Source organism: Ascaphus truei, chromosome 4, assembly GCF_040206685.1.
Source record: "Ascaphus truei isolate aAscTru1 chromosome 4, aAscTru1.hap1, whole genome shotgun sequence".
NCBI lineage: Eukaryota > Metazoa > Chordata > Amphibia > Anura > Ascaphidae > Ascaphus > Ascaphus truei.
In genome coordinates this window covers 95308240-95327270 of record NC_134486.1, presented here as the reverse complement: position 1 = coordinate 95327270, position 19031 = coordinate 95308240, and the positions used below count along the sequence as shown (strand labels likewise).

The 19031-nt window shown below is 41.3% G+C and overlaps 2 protein-coding genes across 7 annotated transcripts in view; one reads left to right on the top strand and one right to left on the bottom strand.

Moving 5' to 3' along the window:
* The window catches only part of CFAP36 (cilia and flagella associated protein 36), a 39709-nt gene extending 33983 nt beyond the window's left edge, over positions 1-5726 (top strand). Inside the window, exon 11 of the mRNA XM_075596229.1 lies at positions 5699-5726. Coding sequence (XP_075452344.1) covers positions 5699-5711 — 13 coding nt within the window. The 3' untranslated portion in view covers positions 5712-5726. The remainder of the gene's footprint in view (positions 1-5698) is intronic.
* The window catches only part of PPP4R3B (protein phosphatase 4 regulatory subunit 3B), a 34819-nt gene extending 19597 nt beyond the window's left edge, over positions 1-15222 (bottom strand). For 2 of the 6 annotated variants that reach the window (XM_075596221.1, XM_075596222.1), the window contains exons 1-4: positions 14580-15222; positions 11866-11921; positions 7099-7197; positions 2135-2758 (exon numbers count right to left, since the gene is read on the bottom strand). In XM_075596221.1, coding sequence (XP_075452336.1) covers positions 2135-2758; positions 7099-7197; positions 11866-11921; positions 14580-14775 — 975 coding nt within the window. In that variant the 5' untranslated portion in view covers positions 14776-15222. The remainder of the gene's footprint in view (positions 1-2134; positions 2759-7098; positions 7198-11865; positions 11922-14579) is intronic. The other 4 variants (XM_075596226.1, XM_075596227.1, XM_075596224.1 and 1 more) reach the window with 3 other exon arrangements.
* Positions 15223-19031: the final 3809 nt, after the last annotated feature.

Below are 19031 nucleotides of genomic sequence, written 5' to 3'. Positions count from 1 at the left end.
GTACTGGGTACCCGGAAATTACCTGTAACAGGCAATATTTAAATACCAAGAACTGGCCCAGGCCGCTGGGACCCGGTGCCAGGTATTTTCGTTCTGCTCTGCTCCCTCGTTCCTTCTCTTGGAGGACGGCAGGAGCAGAGCAGCAGGAGACTTACCTGCAGCCGGCGGCGGAGGGTGATGAGGACGACAGACATCCTGGTGGCGGTGGGAGCAGAGAAAGACATCGTCCAGCCGGTCGGCGACAGTAGGAGCAGAGAACATGTGACCAGAGCGGGAGCGTTACTAGAAGACAGGCGGGGAGTATCTGCGCTGCAGCAGCGGCAGACATCGACTTCCGGTTCGGACTGCTGGCGCGTGCTCCTACCCGGCTGTCCTCTAGTAACACTCCAGCTCTGGTCACATGTTCTCTGCTCCCACTGCCACCAGCTGAACGAGGTCTTCCTCTGCTCCCACCAGCTGAACGAGGTCTTCTTCTGCTCCCACCGGCTGACCGAGGTCTTCCTCTACTCCCACCAGGAAGTCGGCGCGGTCCTCCTCGCACTCAGCCACCGGATTGCAGGATGTCATCCTCACCCTCCGCCACCAGCTGCATGTACGTCAAAACTACCAGGCCGGGTAACCGACTACACAGCTATGTTAAAAAAAAAAAAAAAAAAAAAATCCCCCCCAGGTACCCGGTAATTTTTGGGAGGGTACATCCCTCCCTACTTTGGAACGACTTTTTTTTTAATTAATAAAATCTATGTTACTGTCAGTATTTAGAGACCTACAATATAAATAGCTATACATCTATAGATGAAAGAAAATTAAGACTACTGGATAAAGTACAGGTCTGGTACGTATATAAATTATTTGGGGGAAATATATTCAGAGAAGGATTCTTGACCAAGTCTTGAACACAGGTTGATATAAACAAATGATTAGCAGTGTGTATCAACAGAATGGGTACCATTATGTACATTAAAGCAGCATTACCTTTACAATCCTGAGGTTTTTTTTTTTAAATTAAAAATCCGTGTATTAGATCATATTTACTGCATTCCCCCCCCCCCCCCCACTTTGTGCACTTCGTGTTTTAAGCTTCCTTGGATTACTATAGCAACCATTGACAAAGCAACAGTACTTCCTCTTGAAATAGGCAGCCATATTGGGTGCTCTGGGATGGAGGATCTTTGCCGATCGATCGGCAGCTTAGATCATGACATGGCCTTAAAAAGGCAAGGAACTGCGGCTTTTAGTAAAACAAATGGCTAGAGGCAATGTCACTTTAAGCATTTTATGATTCAGATCTTTTGGTTATGCATTTGTTACTCATTTATTTTTTATAGTCAGACTGTGGCAGTCTCAACTTCTGAAAATTCAATAAAGATTTTTTCAAAATGCACACTAAGGGAGAATGAGAACCAAGACGGCTTCAGAGAAAACACATCTTGATCAGAAAGTAAAGAAAAAAAAACAAAAAAAAAACACACAATTGTCAGAACTCTAGTTTGGCCATGTATCATGGCTAGGTGGCCCCTTAGTGCCGGTCAGTCATCACTATATAAAGTATCAGTGTGCAGGCAAAATTGGAAGCCTGTATTATTACTCTTTCAAGCCATACATGCTACTTACCATTAACAAAAGAAACATTTAACAGAAGTTATATAAACAGTTCATGCAACCAGAATATACACTTCACATTACACACACACACAAATACATGTGCGCATCTGGAAACCATAAAACGCTGCATTTTCAAAACATTTCTTGATTCTCCTCAACACAAACTTAAATGTGGTTGAAAAGAAATAAAAAAAACATAACTTGAATAAACCCTAAAAAACATGCTGCTATTGTAGAACTGAAGGGCTGCGCACAGTGCCACAGCCCCCCCCCCCCCCACCCCGGCAAGCAGTGATCACACGATTGTGAGGTCACTGAGGTGATGCGCACGGAAGAGGAGCGACTTCCCCTCCTGGCACAGGAGCCGTGAAAGCGATCTCTCCTAGAAAATCAGACAAAGTGATGGCGTTCACTAGACATCACAAGGGTCACCACCAACATGCCAGCTCTCGTGACATCCACTGAACATATTCAGAATTAACGGGATGAATGAAGACCAATTATGGTGTTGATTTTAAAAACCACTTACCTGCAACATGCTGACAATCTCCACTTTGTTGAAGAAAATAAAAGATGTGAGTGTAGAAAGAAAATTCTCTTCGAAAACCGATGGGGTGGGCAAGATGACATCCTGAATGTACTGTACCCTGTACGTTTGGTGGATCTTTTGTCTAAGTTCAGAGTCTGTTATGGGGATAACTTCCTTAAACTTTGCCGTTTTGGTCAAGAATTCCCGATGCCTTTTTGGCTGAGCCAAGGCTGGGTCGTACTCTAGGCACCCCACAACATCCATAATACACTCGTCCGAAAACATCACCTCAAATAGAGTTGCTTTATTGAGAAACAAAATTCCTCTTATAATCTCGTACAAATGGTGCAAGCCTTCTGCATTATCCAAGTTCTCACAGGTTTGGAAGAGTTGCAACAGTTTTTTGATGTAGCCCTCATTTTCCAAGGCCAACGCTAACTTTTCTCTACGGATGGGTGAAGAAAGGACCGAGTTGACTAGGTCAGCAATTTCTTCAAGTTTGTCGAGTTCACAAGTAGGAAGATCGATCAAATTACTAGCTTCAGGCATTTCCTCAAAGCGTTCCTCTTCTGACTCATCAATGGGATCTTGTGTGACTTCTACTGACGGGTCTTTACCTTGAACCTACAGAAGGAAAACAAAAACATTGTTTCGTTTATATGCAAGAAGAAAAATGCACACTTGTTTCTCCATTACTGCTTGGAGTATGCAATGAGTTGATTAATTAACCAGCAGTCTTACTAGTTACAAGCCGTTTCTCTGCACGGTACGTTTTCAAATTGTAACGACTCACAAATTTAAACGGACAGCCCCTGCAAAAATTAAAGTGAGCCAAGGATAGTTATACCCAACATGTCACTGCCAGAACAGGCTTCAGTGTTGTGGCCCCAAGTGAGGGGAACGAGCTAGAAAAGCATAACGTTCCATGAACGTGAGAAGGGCCCCCGGCATATAATGAAGGAAAACTGGCACATTTGGTAAAACGTTAATTGCCACAATCTAGTTTTATACATCATATACTTGTTATATCTTGCACATTTGCGCAGGCAATGCTAGAATGGAGATAAACTGATGTGATAAAAATTTAGGGGGGGAAAAAAAAAAAAAAGTGGCATTTTTCCTGGAACATGCTCCTGAAAAGCTTCCCAAAATACCCAGGGAGCAAAAAAGTTTTTCAGTAAGAATGACAAACAAATTTATATATGTAGATAATTTTCACCATATACACTTCTTGGATTTATTTCTTTTTATAGATATGTCCATAAATATTAACACAGATGTTTTTCGAAAAATTAATTCACGCAACACTTTTTTGCGGGCTGACAGCTGCCATCCCAAACCCCTTTTGAAAGGCATTCCCAAGGGGCAACTGATCCGTTTTAAACGGATCTGTTCCAATAACGATGATTTCATTATTCAAGTCAAAGAATTGCTCTCCAGATTTGAGGCAAGGGGATATTCTCCCACAGATCAACAAATCTCTAGCAGAGGTAAACGACAGACAGAGCTTCACTTTTTTATATATTTAAAAAAAAAAAAAAAACCTAGGAGGAATTCTTTTCTACACACCCCAATATTTACTACACAATATAATGCATAAAGTCAACAAATTAAAAACATCTTTAAAAAGCATTGGGGTGTACTGTCAGCTGACCCAGCCCTAAGTAAGGTATTTTTGGAGGGTCCACGTTTTGTCGTCAAAAAAGCCAAAACAATTGGCAATTATTTATCTAGGAGTTTATTCCAGTCTAAGGCCACGCTTATAGTGCCGGCGACGTCGCCCGAAAACAAATGCATTGTCGCCGCCACGTGCGCTTTTAGTAAGCTTGACGGCGACAAAGCGACGTGATTTTTGGTAGTCGTAATTATTTGATTTTTCAGGGGCTGTCTCCTCATGTGAAAGCGCCCTGAGCGGCGGGAAACACATCAGGGGATATTTTGTGCTGTTTTATCTTTATGGCTTATATGCCCCAATAAAATACAACATTTATTTTATCTAGACCAGACTCATTCTCTACCATCTGCAGTGCCCAATTTTTTCTCCATATCTATCTCTACAACATGCATTGGAGCACGCATTGGGACGGCATGATTTAGAGCCCTCATTCAGGGGGCGGTTATTCATCCGTGACGCGGTGGGGAGAAGGTGTCCGCTACTCCAGCGGGGAACATGGAACCCCATCGGGACGCCCGTCGGCAGAGTCGCAGAAGGATGACATCACAGCCGAGTTGACGTCTTCCACGAGTCAGCCGGGAGAAGAGGCTGTTGCAGTATTGACGCCGCCCACGAGATCAGACTTACAACCCATGGAGTTCAAGCAACATCTCCACATCGGATTCAAGGCAAGTGTACCCTGTACTCTTGGGCTAGGTGAGCATGCCTCAGTTATATACCATGTAATTCAGGACTGTACACATCTTCCATGCACCAGTGCTGGGTCCAGACACGGAGAGGTAGTTACTCACGCCCTATAGGGACACTGTTACATCATTCACATGTATATTCATCTGCATATTCATCCAGATTGCCAAAATTGATAGCGGTTTCACACCCACCCCCACCGTAACTATTCAAATCTTGCTGCCGTCCTTTACCTTGTCCTATTAGTTACATACCACTACCACTAGACTTGATTAGAGCACATCCACGGGAGCTCCTCTCCCTATTTCCCTATATTGTTTATAAGACAATACAACAGTCTTTAATAGTAAATTGTATTTCAATTATGAGTAATTTCTGTTTTCTTTTCATTGCTCCTCTCCAGTCACACATTTGTTAAAATGGTTCATTGCATTTTATTTTTCTGTTTTCTTTAATATGAATTAGAAAGAATTTTGTTATATAATAGTGTGCATTTGAGTTGATTTATGCATTTTTGTTATATTCTCTTTTTCATATCCACGATTTAATGTATATATTGATTAATGATTGTTTTTAACAAGTAGAGGTATACTAACTTAAGAATTGTCTTGGTTTAGATTGTTTGTTAATAAAGTTGTTGTAATTGTGAGACGTCACACTCCCCTAGCCATCCGGACACTCCTATTAGGAGGTGGGACTTGGAGTTGGTTTTGCTATAGCAAATACTGCCCAAATAAGTTACTGTGTTTTTAAACACAGTTTGATAACGTTTTCAATGTTGCGATGACGCGTTGACGTCTTGCGCCATGCTGGCCAACCCGGAAGTGGGACCTTGAGATGTGTTTGCCAAATGCTAGCATTGTCCAAAATATAGTCAGTGTTTATGCACGTAGTGTGATAAAGTTTCCATTATTGTAATGACGCGCTGACGTCACGCACCCCGCGCCATTTTGGCAAACTCAGAATTGAAGGGGATTAGTAATGATGACGCTCACAACAGGTATAAATACATTCAGGTAAGTATACCTCTTATAAACCTTAATAAAGAGCCAACGCTTGAAACGTGTAGGTGTGGGCCTCCTGCCTGTGTATGCTGTTTTTTTCCATGATATCATTAAATTAGTCCTTTTTCCACTTTGGGAACGCTCTCTTTAATCTTTTTTTCCTATTGGGAAATAGTTCTGTGTCTTTTTTTGTTCCAGTTCTTGTATCTGAAGAAAGACTGAAGCACACCTGTACCGGACGACGTGGATCACCACCCAAGGATGCTGCACTATATGGGAGTCCTTGAGAAATCTCATTTATTATTCATTACACTATATTTGTGTCTGGACACTTTATTGTGTGTACTCCTTACTGCAGTGCTAAGTGGGATACTACCAGTTGAATTGATTTCATGTGAGATTTGCCTCATCACCTGATACCTTTAAGGGTACTCCAGCTAAGGAACTTTATTACTTCTATGCTTATTAAGCTACTTGCCTATGTGTTGAGCATTCCACAATCTTTTTGTGAATTAGATCATTTTCGACCTACCGCTGGATAAGGGCCACCCCAAGCCTCCACTAATTTCAGCTCCGGGGACCCCTGCTTCCGGGGTAGACCTCCAAAAAGGGAGTGACTAACTCTGCAAAGTTAAAAGCACATGCGTCACGCGGCCAATAGGAATCTAAACCTGATGACTTTACGGCTTCCTATTGGCCTGCAGGGAGCGGGAACGTTGAAACTCCACCATTACATGAATCATGCTGGCAGAGTGGCTACCGGTAACCCCTAAAAAGGTCAAAATATGTTTGGAAGCAGGGGGTCCTCAGAGCTGAAATTAATGGGGCACAGCTCCGGAGACCCCCTGCCTCAATGCTGCAGTGTAAAAAATAAATAAAACGGCTGCTTAGATTACCGCTTTAATATCCCCAGAGTAAGCACCTTTTGAGATCTTTACATAATCTCTTCTGATCATTTGTAAATGTTTCTATGTGCAAGCAAATTGTTGATCAAGATGTATTCCCCCTTGTTTAGCCAATAATGACTATCGTAGCATAATTATACGTGGTGGGGGAGCAATTACCACCAGATTACATTCAATTAATTAGAAGCCATGTATTTTTTTTTTTTTTAACACAAAAGCAGCAAGTTTAAGTTTACTTGAGAAAGAATTGAATTTAAATTGAGTCTATTATTACATTGTTCAAAATAGAACTTAAATAAATTGAATGGGTCAAATCAAAGGTGATCAATAAACATGTCTTGTGCACTGTGAAAAGTACTGACACTAGTTGAAAATAAGCCAATAAAATACCAACAGTATAAAGTTATGCGTTTGATACTTACTAAAATACATGCATATCGAAGTCTGTAGAGGTACAACTTTTAAAAAAACAAACTAGAATTTCAGATGTCATTTTTTCACACCAATGACCATTTGAAGGTTTCATATTAAAATGCCACAAACATAAAACCGTGACGAATTCAACTTTGTGTGTATATGTAGAAAAATAAGCATTTGTAAAATACATATATATGCATTATTTTAATAGACATTAGGAACAATGAGATTACACTTCAGAAAAATAAATAAAAATGAATAATATACAAATCATACCTGGCAAATTTTTTCCCAGATCTCATCACAGCCAGCCTTTTCTTGGAAACTGAGAGCCAAATCATAGTTTTCTGCTTCAGACCAAACAATCAGGGTGTCCTGGATTTAAACAAATACATCAGATTAAACTATAGGTCACAGCTCAAACATTATATGCAGCCACATTCTTTGTATTTCCAAGGAAACATTCCACACAAGAATGCTTCAGTCGCTACAAAAGTGATTTATACCAGTGATGTATATGAAAGTTAAGTTAATCAGTTAAAGGCAACCCAAGCAGTTTTTTTCCCCCTTCATTTTTTTATACAGGATTGAAAGCAGAGGGTCACTGAACCCCATTAACTGAACTCACTGTCTCCGGAGGTACTTACCTGTACCTCTGTAAGGGTTGCCGGTAGACACTCCAGTATTCAATATGTCTGCTTTTCAAAGCTGCCGGGCCCTGCAGGCCAATAGGAAGCCATGGCATCATCAGGTTCGGCTTCCAATTGGCCCATGTGACGAGGAAGCGAAAAACTGCAGGAGATACTGGCACCCCCTCTTCCCCCACTCATCTCTGGAAGCACGGGGTCCCCAGAGCTGAAACTAATGGGGCTCATTTCTGGAGACCCCCTGATGCAAACTTGTATTAAAAGAAAAAATGAAGGAAAAAAACAGCTTTGATTGCGTCGTTAACAGTAAAAAAAAATACAATTAGGTTTATGCAGGAAATGTGATATTTAAGAAAGAGGTTTAATGTAACCGATGTGGACACGCTCGAGGAGACAAAAATAAAAGCAGTCAATAACTCCGCTAATTGCTATATTAACCCTTGGGGTGCCCCAAGACAGCCATGTTATGCGGTCTAGTACTCCAGGGCCCCATGACGTAGTGGCTACGTCATGCCCTTGGAGCGCTTGTTATCTAGGGTAGATGGTGTTCAGAACACCGATCTGTAATGCAGTGAAATGGAGAACTCTTCCGTTTCTGGGCCAAGGGACACCTAAACCTCGTCATCGTGGTTTACGAGAGGGGCCGTGGCACTGCCCAACAGGGTTATTCAGCAAGCTCAATTGAGGGTTAACACAAAATAACTCCCATTCAAGTTAACCAGTAACAGACCTTAGTGAATCTGCCCCACAGACACAGTTGACTTGAGAAAGAAATGGGCCCCATTAATTATGCACGTCTAGTGATGGGTCTTTTTAAAAGAATCCTAAGTACATATAATTGTTCCATAACTTTATATTTCAAACCAACTTTTGACGTATAAGCAATTTGTGTTCGGTAAAACCATCTTTTTTTTTTTTTTTTTAACAAGAAAAAACTTGTTTTTAACCACTGCCTTTATGAAGGACTTATCAGAATTTTGGTTTCAAACAGCAGATTCTAAAAATGAATGTACATCAGGAGGTAACTCCAATTTGCAGTTGATCCAATGTGGATAAAACGTTGCTCAGTTAATATAGATTAAATTACCAGATTGCATATGAATATCAAACAGTTTTAAGAACACTATTAGCTGAAACTATGTGCCATCCTGTTATTAAGTCATCAAGAATAATAAAATAATAATAAATAATAAAACCGGAAGTCTCAACAAACAAAAAGGTCCACAGGGGTTACTTTTATTTGTGGAGGAACACTACCAAGTATTTAAAGCCGCAGTTGCACTGGGCAACATTTAATGGAGCTCCAAACAAGTGAAAGCACTCCACCGTCTACTGTAAACGTCTCAATTATTGGTAGTGGGTTTCAAAATTGGTTTTATTTTGCAACTACAACTCAACCCCATTATAACGCGATGCAAGCGTGGCTCCCAATTTTCGTATTTATGAATACTTTACCACACGATTATTGGTATCTTAAATACTGTACAATGCATACAATTGTACATTATTTCTAACGCGATCCGATTCTTTGGACCCCAAGCACAGCGTTAAGGGGGTTTGGGCTGTAGTAAGTGTTAAAAGCCCGCTATAGCAGATTCCTTTCAATGTTACTTATGTTTTCTTTGGTATGTAGTTTGCAATAATAGATTCTTTTCACTTAAAAAAAAAATTATTTTGCTTTTTACATTATTGAAGCCTCTAAACTTTGCAATTACTACTTTGAAGCCGCGGCATTACATTTTCCCTTAGTTCTGAAGCCCCAAGCAAAGAAGCATGTTACCTTTTTCTGGTACCTATTATAACTAGTAACTAAATAGGATCATGTTTATAAAGTTCTAAGAAATACGTTATTTCTTTGCAACTCCAATGTGTTTATACGTGCACCAATCAATGACATTAAACATTTGTTTATGGTAACCCCAAACCTAGTTTGTCATTACATGGGCAGAGTGACTAGCTTCAAAGCAAATCACTTAGAAATAATTCAAGGGGTGTGATGGTCCTGAAAACATATACTGTGCAAAAGAGTGGTTAGACCTACCATGCTTTAGTGTAAGGTTCCTAACCGCAGTCCCTGGACCACAGGTGGTCTTTTAAGCCTTTATTGGTGCTCCAGTAACACATTTAACTCTGTGGCACCCCATAAGAGCCACCAGGTCAAGGGGTCTGGCACTTCTGGGGACACATGATGTAGTGGCTACATCACAGGCTCATTTTCTAGGGGATCTAAAACAGGCAGAAGATGACACTTCCTCCTTTCCAGTCAGGGACACCCTGATCGCGATGTATAGTACCTCTGGCACGTCAAGGAGTAAAGTAGTTTTTTGTTTTTTTTACACAGGATGGGAGCCAGAGGGTCCCCCTAGAGCTGAACCAGAGTATTTTAAGATCCTGGGGCTCCCACGATACCAAGCAGTGACATTACAGGCTGTACATCTTCCTTCAGGGAAACAAAGTAGCTGCCGAACCTCCAGCAAATCATTGGTTGCGACTTCCTATTGAACAGCCATTTAAATTTCCATTAAAAAACAGTAAATAATACAAGTAAAAACTCACTGGTATGTATCGCGGGAACCAGGACACCCAAAGAGTTGAAAATAACGTGATTCAGTTCTGGAAGATCCCTTGTCTCACATACATGATTTTTTTTTTAAATGTTTTTAAAGCTAGTAAGATGGGACTGCTGCTTTAAAATTCCATTTGGCTCTCTCCTGTAGTCAATTTGGAAAGCAACGCTAAAAGCTGATTTTTGGCTCCAGGTCAGTTATGAAAAAGATACATAAATATGCTGGTGAACACTGCTAACCAAAGCATGATGGCCCTCCACATTTGAAAGTGTGATTGTTCACACCCAGGGAAAATTTGAGAACCCCTGCTTTAATGAATAGTACAATATGTTTATTGCGTTGGAGCAGTAGCTTTCCCATACTTGTGGGTCCAGAGACACTTATGCACACAAGGTAAAAGCAGTACCTTTCCAAGACTAATCTAACTGGACATAATCTGCACGTGTGTCCTGTTCCTTTCGTATTTAAAATCTGCTTTGTAGGTTTAGCTTAGACAAAATATTATTCTTTAAAATCAACTTAAAATTATAAATAAATATTTTTTTTATATTGTATCAATTGAAACTCATGACAAACATACCCAATGTGGAACTTGAATGTTTTCAAACCCTCTGAAAAAACAGCACCCGTCTATGAAGTCTACGGTTTTCACTCTCTCTCAATAGCCAAAATAGCGCTCAAAATGAACAGCTACTGAAATGTAGTGTTCCAACCAAAGAATTCAGTAGTTTATTTATGTTTATTCAATTAAATGTGATAATTTGCTCAAGATAATTATATGCAGATTACAAATCATAGTAAATATTAGCTGACTGCTTCACAGATATAATTATGCTTCCATCAAAATATTTTGTTCACGTAATTTTGTAAAACCAAGTTTACTTGTATTTTAGCTGTTTGGAGACATGTGCAAACTTTTTTTTATAACTATAGTTAGGACGTAAATATATTGCTTTCAATTAGTGATTGTAATTTGGTGGACCAACACATGTACTCTCCATGATGTACATGAGTTTTCGTCTCAGATTAAATATGCTCATTTGAATCATTTCTAAAATATTAACATTTGCAAAGTAATCTACAGTAGCTGGTATGTCTGGAGGATATTACTTTCCAAAAGATGGGTGTATTGATATATCCTATTGCTCTCCTCTTTGGATAATATACAAATTATCAGAACCTAAACAGATGTTGGGCTAATTTCTGTGGTGCCCCTCACTACTGACTCCCAACTAAAAATACAAACCAAGAACATAGTTATTGGCCGGTTTCTTCTAGTTTCGCTGTCTCGAGCATTGCAGGAAAAAATGGACAGTGGTGTCAGTCAATAAGTGTTAGCAGCTTTATAAAGTTGGACAGTTCCAGTTGTACTTTCCCATAATTAATACTTTCTGTAAAGAGGAGCAGCTTTGGTAGTTCAGAGGCCTTTACCAATACTTTCGATATGCCAAAATGAGTCAATAACCATGGTCCGTGGAATATAAAAATAAAAACTGGTCTCTTCAGATGCAAGGCTTGGCCCAGTTACTAATTAACCCCAATATTGCTAATCTACCCAAAGAAAGAAAAAAACAACCCAGCCCAACCCAACGAATTCCCAAAAATGAACATATGAACAGTGAAGATAAAACTAATCCATATAAAAGTGTTCATCTAACTTTATATAATGTCTACGACAGTGACTCAATGAAGAATACGTTGATATTTTGCATTGATAAGTCCAATCTAGACAAGAAACTTTAAATTGTACCTCACAAGATAAGGTAAGGTATGATTTGTGTACATCTCACAAGATTTACCTTGCTACATCACACCGTGACAATACATACCTGCTGCTTCTGATACGCAGTATTTGGGTTTATCTTCGATTCTAAAAGTAGGGAACCTGAGATGACAAAACAGTAAAAGCTTTATACAACTAAAAAAATAAGGCTTCAAAACAGTAACAAAATATTAAATATGGCACAGGCAGACCGGCTTAACCTCATGTTAGGGACAAAGTTTGATTTCATTGCAATCTCCAGGTAACCCTTTAATATAATAAGATAGTTAAGACATTTCATAATGTGATACAAATTATACTAAATGCACGCTTAAGTAAAAATAGTAAATTGTTTTGCCGATGCATACAGACGAGAGCAAACTAAAAAAGGAGGTTCTAAAGTCTGTTTTTTTGCTATACACTAGATGTGTTTTTAAAAGCACATTTGAATAATGTTAACTTCTGTTCAAAAACAGATGCCAAGGCCCTAAAAGAAGGTATCCACACGTTATCTATGAAGGAATGCATGAAAAATTATTCTAGATGTTGTTGGTAAATGGTTCTCCTTTAGATTTGCATTTTCGTTTGACAAACTACGTGTTTCAGGAGTAAATTTAAGACCTTAACACAAAGGGTGTGTATAATTATGCTGTATATCAATTCCACTTACAATCCAGACTTCTTTCTTAGGCCAGGGCCATGGTCCAAAAGACAGCACTGACCCGCGCCACTTACCCCCATCATCCCAACGGAGTGCGGCTCTAGATGGCGTTTCCGCATGCGTGTGGAATTGAAGCCGACAGTACAATTCAATTTTTCCCGCTGAGGGAAGCGCAGGGCCGGTCACGTGACCGCCAAAAGTCAATGGCAGTCCGTGACGTCGGCGCCGTGGCGCGCTAGCCCCGCCCCCCACCCGGCACATAAGCGCGCTCGCTGACGCGCATGCAAGGACACAAAAAAGCTCCAGCTTGAGCAGGAGAGCATGAGCTGCTCAGCGCTGTTGCGTGCACCATGTCCGAGGCCTTAGGCAATATATAAAACCTAAACTAGAGCATCACATTGATTGTAGGTGTTGCTTGCCACTCACCAATAAGCGTTCCCTCTCCCTGGTACCAAAGGTCAAGATAAAAGGGCAGTGAGGTTAAATGGATACATTTTTTTTCTTCTTTTTTTTTTAAAGGTCTTTGAGCTTTAACACACTGCAGCATGTTTGTTTTCCACAAGGTAATCTTGAATACAGGTTGTTGTGATATATTTTGATCCAAAATAATGTTCTTCATAGCTAATTTTGACCGAGCTTCAACATCTCAAAGATTTTCCATTATACATCTATTGTAAAATATAGGCAAAACTACGGGGGAAAAAAACACTCCCCCAGGAACAATATGTTACGTAAAACAGTGAAGAACACCATTTTAAGAGAGTAGTAGGGAATCCCTGAACCAGTGTTTTTCAACCAAGGTTCCTAGGAACACTTGGGGTCCCCAAGCATCCCTAAAGGGCTCCCTGCAATTTTCTGGTCATTTGAACATTGTATCAAATACAGAAGAATTTGCAATGCATCTGATCACAGAGTTGCTATTAGCGATGATGTGTGGTTCCTCATAATTTCACTTGGGGTTTCGTAACCAATAATAAGTTGGAAGCCACTGCTTAAACCCATACCCCAAAATATTGGGCCTGGGATTAAGAATGTTTTAAAATTATTTAGTTACTGAATGGAAGGCATAAAATGCATACTTCTGATAAAGTGATTGATCAAATTAAAGGGGAAAAAAAGGAGGTTTATCACTGCTAGTAGCGACACGAAATATATTGTTAAGAAAAATGCACAGTGCTGCAGCAGTCATCCTCAGGAGAACACTGTTTTATCAGGGATAAAAAAATATATAATTATTAATGATAGTTAACGATCACCTAAAAGCAGCCTTATTGTGGATATCGCCAACAGTATAGCCGACATGTCAAATCCACAATTCCAACAAATCAAATTTCTGAAGGCAAAAAAACTTGAGTGAAAAAATAAAGCTTTCGCTGCGTGACCAATATCGCATATATACTTAGATTTTCATAAGAGCGCACGTCATTAAACCAGCAAATTAAAAATTACTAATCCTACTAAACAGTGCCCATGTACACAAAATTACCTTCGTACATATGGCTACAGAGTAAAAATAAATGTAATTATCCATTGTCAGTGGGAGCGAATGAGTCACAAGTGTAGTACAGTATAGCAGATGTTAAATAGTTTACAAGCCACTTTTGAATTAAATTACATATATTTATTTACACACAGCTCATTTCCAACTTACTCTTGTTAAAAAAAAAAAAGGTTGTTTTTCAACAAGACCAATTAAATAAGCATGTACATTATAATGGTGTGTGTGTGTATATATATATTTGTACACACAGACAAAAAAAAACGGGAAATACAAGCATCTTAGTATGGACAAATGAGAACTTGTGCACAAATAAATATATTTAATGTATTTGAGTAGAGTGGGGGGATATAAACGATGTCATTTTCAAATAGAAAAAAAAAAAGCTTTATTCAACCATACCAAATGGGTCCAGGGTGCCAACATTTAAGTCCACAGGAGGAGCTTCCTCCGTGGTCCCTGATGCACACATTATATATACACACACAAGTTCCACGTGTGTACACATTGTACTGCTGTCTTTTTCTTGTACCCATATATGTATAACATACACATGTACATACACACAGATAGATACACATAGGTACATACAGATACAGGAACATACAAATACTGTACATACACACACAACCCTTTCCGTCCTCCTCCTCCTCCTCCAGCGGCCCGCTTTCCTCACCGTCAGACTCGGCCCGAACCAGCAGGGACATCCCTTTCAGCCGCTCCACGTAGGTGGAGGAGACATGGCCGGTGCCTCTGTCGTCCCACTGGCGGTCCTCGTTGAGCGTGTAAACCTTCACACGCCGCCTGGTGTCGGACATGATGCCGTCGCCCGCTCCCGTCTCCGCTAGCAGCTGCTTCTCCCCTTCCTCCTCCTCCTCCTCTTCCTCCCTTGGCTGCTCCGTCTCTCAATCGCGCTCTCCCCGCTGGCCCCGGCCCCTAGCACAGGACGCCCCCGCCGCAGTTCATCCTCTGCCGGTTGGAAGGATCAGCGGGGCTGGAGGGAGAGGAGGTCACTCACACACACACACCGGAGGATACTTCGGACGGGCTCCCCTCTCCACCCCGCTCTCTTCCCGGCTTGCTTGTTTCTCCTTCTACGCTTGATCACACGCCCGCCATCTTGTAACCCGATTCTCTCCTTTCTCTTCCTCCAACGATATAATGAGACGGGTTTGCCCAGGCAGGCCTCGCAGGGGCTACGGCAGCCCGCCGGGGACCCCCCAAAAAAATGTACGCGACAGAGAGCCTTCCGCGAAGTAGTAACTGCGGGCGGAAGGGCAGGGCTGTTAGGCAAGGAGAAGGCTGCCGGGTGCTACATATGATAGGCGGAGCCTAGCGCGCACGGTAGCCATCTTTGATAAGGGCAGAGAAGCCGGGTCGATTCGACATCAATGCTGATACAGTGTACATTTGGAGTCGCGTTTTGCTATCGTAACACTGTGCCAAGCGTTTGCGGAAGTAAACAGTTTCAAAGTCATATAAATATAAAATACCGTGTATTTATAAACATCATCTGAGCATATCATATAAAAAAAATGGTCATTTGGAAAAATAGGTGATAATTGTTTTTTTTTTTTGGATGCTCTTCACGTTACTGTATTCATTTTATTTCGGTCACATTCAGGCACCTTCCCCCATGAAGAGCAACTTTGCCAAAAACAAAAATGGCCGCCATGCCATGGTCTCCCCCCCCAGTCACGTGGTCACCGTTCCTAGTATTTCGTTGTGATGCCCCTAGCTTTGAATCAGCACACACCAGGTTGGGTGTATGCAGTGTTTATCTGCTCTATGACCGCCAGGGAAACGGCATCAAAACAAACAACATTAGCAACCAATCACATGGACTTAATCAAAGGTCCCACCTCCAGCTCATCCTATCACGCTCACCTCCTCGTACACCTATTATGTTCCCAGAGACTTGGGTAGTATTATTCTGCATCTTTCTCACACAGACATCGGTGTTCCCAGTGACTTCCGTAGTCAGTGCTGTTTAAATAAACAAAACCTAATCTCTTGCAATCAGTAACTTCTACAGGCTACAAAATAGACCATGAACACAATCGTTTTGCGGAGTTACGTCAATCCTATTCCCTGAGATTCATGAGTTTATAATAATGCAAGCTCAATTACTTGGGTATATTTCTTTGTCGTACGGTGGTCACATTTATAAAAAAAAAATATGCCACACTTAATAACAAAGCATAGATCACCCCGGTGCAAGTGAAAACATTAATTTAAGACCATTAACCCATGGAGCAGGTCCATACACGGCGATAGAGAGATCACCCAGGGGGTGATTGCGGTAGCTGGGCCCGACTTACGATGAGGCCTGACTTCTCTGTTAGGACCATGTGGCGTAACTACAGCGTAAGGAGTCCCTGGGCATTTCACTTACCTGACGGCCCTTGTCCTGCGACATCATGATGTCGCTGTGTCACGTGAGGGCACGTTGTCATGGAAATGCGTTGCCAATGAGCCGGAGGGCTGTTCTCTTAAAAAGGCCCTCGTTCTCAGCCGGCAATCAGTTTCATTGCTGCTAAGGCTAACACCTCATGTCACAGGCTTCCACCGCCGAAAGACAATGTAATTCCTGTCTTAATTACTGCACTGGAGAATTTCTGAATCTCTATGCTCGTCAATCAGCGCAATCCATCCTAAATGCCCACAGCCATTTAATAGATTTGTTGATTGTTGTTTAAACCTTTTACTGCTAGAATACACTTCAATGCATCGCTCAACTTGTTGAAGCACTTAAGTTAAATTTCATGTTAGGATGACCCATTTAATCAAATGAGGGCTGTGACGGGAGGGGGTAACCAAGCTATCTAATAAAGGGTAAGCCCTTTGGTTACCCCTGAAACCGTGGGGTCACTGGTAGCTATATAAGCACTATAAGCCAGGGACCAGGGATAATACACGTTGAAAATAATGTGACCCCTGCTTTTTTCTGTTTTCATATTCCCTTGACCCTAGAACTGTGAGATTTCTTGAGTGTCTGTTTTAGGGGGAATATTTGGGTAGAAATACAATTATTTTGTTTGCAGGCGTTTGGGGGCCGAAGCTACCTGTAGTCCTTTCATTCTCTCCGGCGAGCAGACATGGTTTGTGAATGTGAATTACACCGGGGCGACCCAGTGTCCCCCAGACTTCTGGATTTCGAGCCCAAATATCCCAAATCCATTTCCTGTATAAGGTTCCCCAATGTGTATACTTTATTAAAGTGTACTTTATAATGTTTTATACATTTGTTATAAGACACTATGCAGTCAGCCAGGGCATCAGCATAGAAGCTGGAATGTCTGTATAGAGTCCGTAGATCAAAGTGGAGAGGATGTCCAGAGGTGAGAAGACCGTCTGGTGGGCGAGGAAGGGCAAATTTCCAAGTCCGGAGAACAAAGGGCACCCTGTGGGGACACCTTTTATATCTGCCAGACTTGGTGGAGCCTGCCCAGCGGGTGGCAATGAGTTAGCTGGGGGAGATACAGCTCGTAGGCGCTTCTCCCATTGGCTAAATCATATTTCCCGCTCACCCGGCTGTTCGAGTCGGCTTGGCACGCCTCCTCGTCTGACGTCAGCCCAGAGACGAGCCCCTATTTCTATTGGCTGGTGGGGAGGACGTCCCACGCTGTGATTGATCGCTCCTCCTTCCTCCATGCTGAACATAGCTCAGCGGAGGGTATGTAAAGAGAAGCCCCAGTCCGAGAACCAGACCATTTTGTGGCTTGAGTCAATGAAGCTAGGGCGGGCTTTTCAAAGTTGCTCTGTTCCAAATAGCAGAGACACCGGCTTCATTTGGAAGCTAGGAAAGTCTGCCCTGAAGAGACTATGTCAGACGCGAGGACCAAGTTCTCATTTTAGAGCGTAGCGGTCGCGGTCAGGATTTCTTGCCGAAAACAGTTCCAGGACTACCGGGACTAGGTCAGGATTTTCTGATGAATCTCGGTCCAGGACGTCATAAACAAGGTTCCAATTAGGGTAAGCTCTTGCAAGCGGGAGCCCTGCACCTAGGAAAGGCTAGTTTGCAAACCCCAGACCCCAGTAAGTGTGTATATTTCTGTATTTTGTATTTTGTTGTATTTCCAAGGTTTTATCCAAATAAACCCCATTTTATTTCACTGCCTTGTTTTGCCTGTTGAATGATCCCAAAAATATAAATGTGTTAAAAGACCTGGTCTACCGTGAGAAGGGCAAACCATGTGTCAGAGGGTGCTCGAATTGAAATCAATGGCAGAGAGACATTTCAGGGGGCAAGCATGATAAAACTGACACTCCAATACGTAAGTAGAGTTGAGCGCTACTAAAATCGAAACCACTAGTGTCTAATGTAAACAACATTTTTGGACATGAATTCGTTTATTTATTTAGTGCCAGAATTGTATGCAGCACTTTGCAAAATGACAATACAGGAGAAATAAAGATTCTGCACCACAGATCTTACAATCCAAGTATTAAATTGGAAGACTCAGTAGGAGTAAAAGTGCATTTATTGAAAGTGCAGTCAGGGAGATTAAATGTATCTGCAGCCGGTTGTATAGGCGTAGATTATTTATTAATGCATTTTTTTTTTATTTTTTTTTTCAGTTGGGCTTTGGAAACGGGACGGGGAGGTACTTGATAAATAGAGAGTTCCAGGGATAGATTAATGAAAAAGGTTTACGACATAACAGGGCTGTAAAAAAAAATAAAAAAGTATAAACATGAGACATCCTTGGGACGAGTATCAGAGGAGAGTATGGCTGTAACAAGATATATGGTGGTGGTGCAAAGGAGTGTACAACCTTAATGTAAAGGAACAGTTTGAAGTTTATTTGAAGATTAATAGGAAGCCAGCAGAGAGCTGCCAGGAGCAGAGTCACGTCTGTGTAGGAGATGCTTCGGCAGCATTTTGAAGGGATTGTAAAAGGAGAGTGGTGTGTGAGGCAGGAAGGCCAGATAAAATAATGTTGCAGTAATCAATACGGGAAAGAACAAGGGCACGTATTAATGGTTTAGTAGTCTAGGAACAGAGGAAGGGGCTTATCTCTAATATTGCAGAGGAAAAAACAGTACGTTTTGGTAACAGCGTTTATATGAG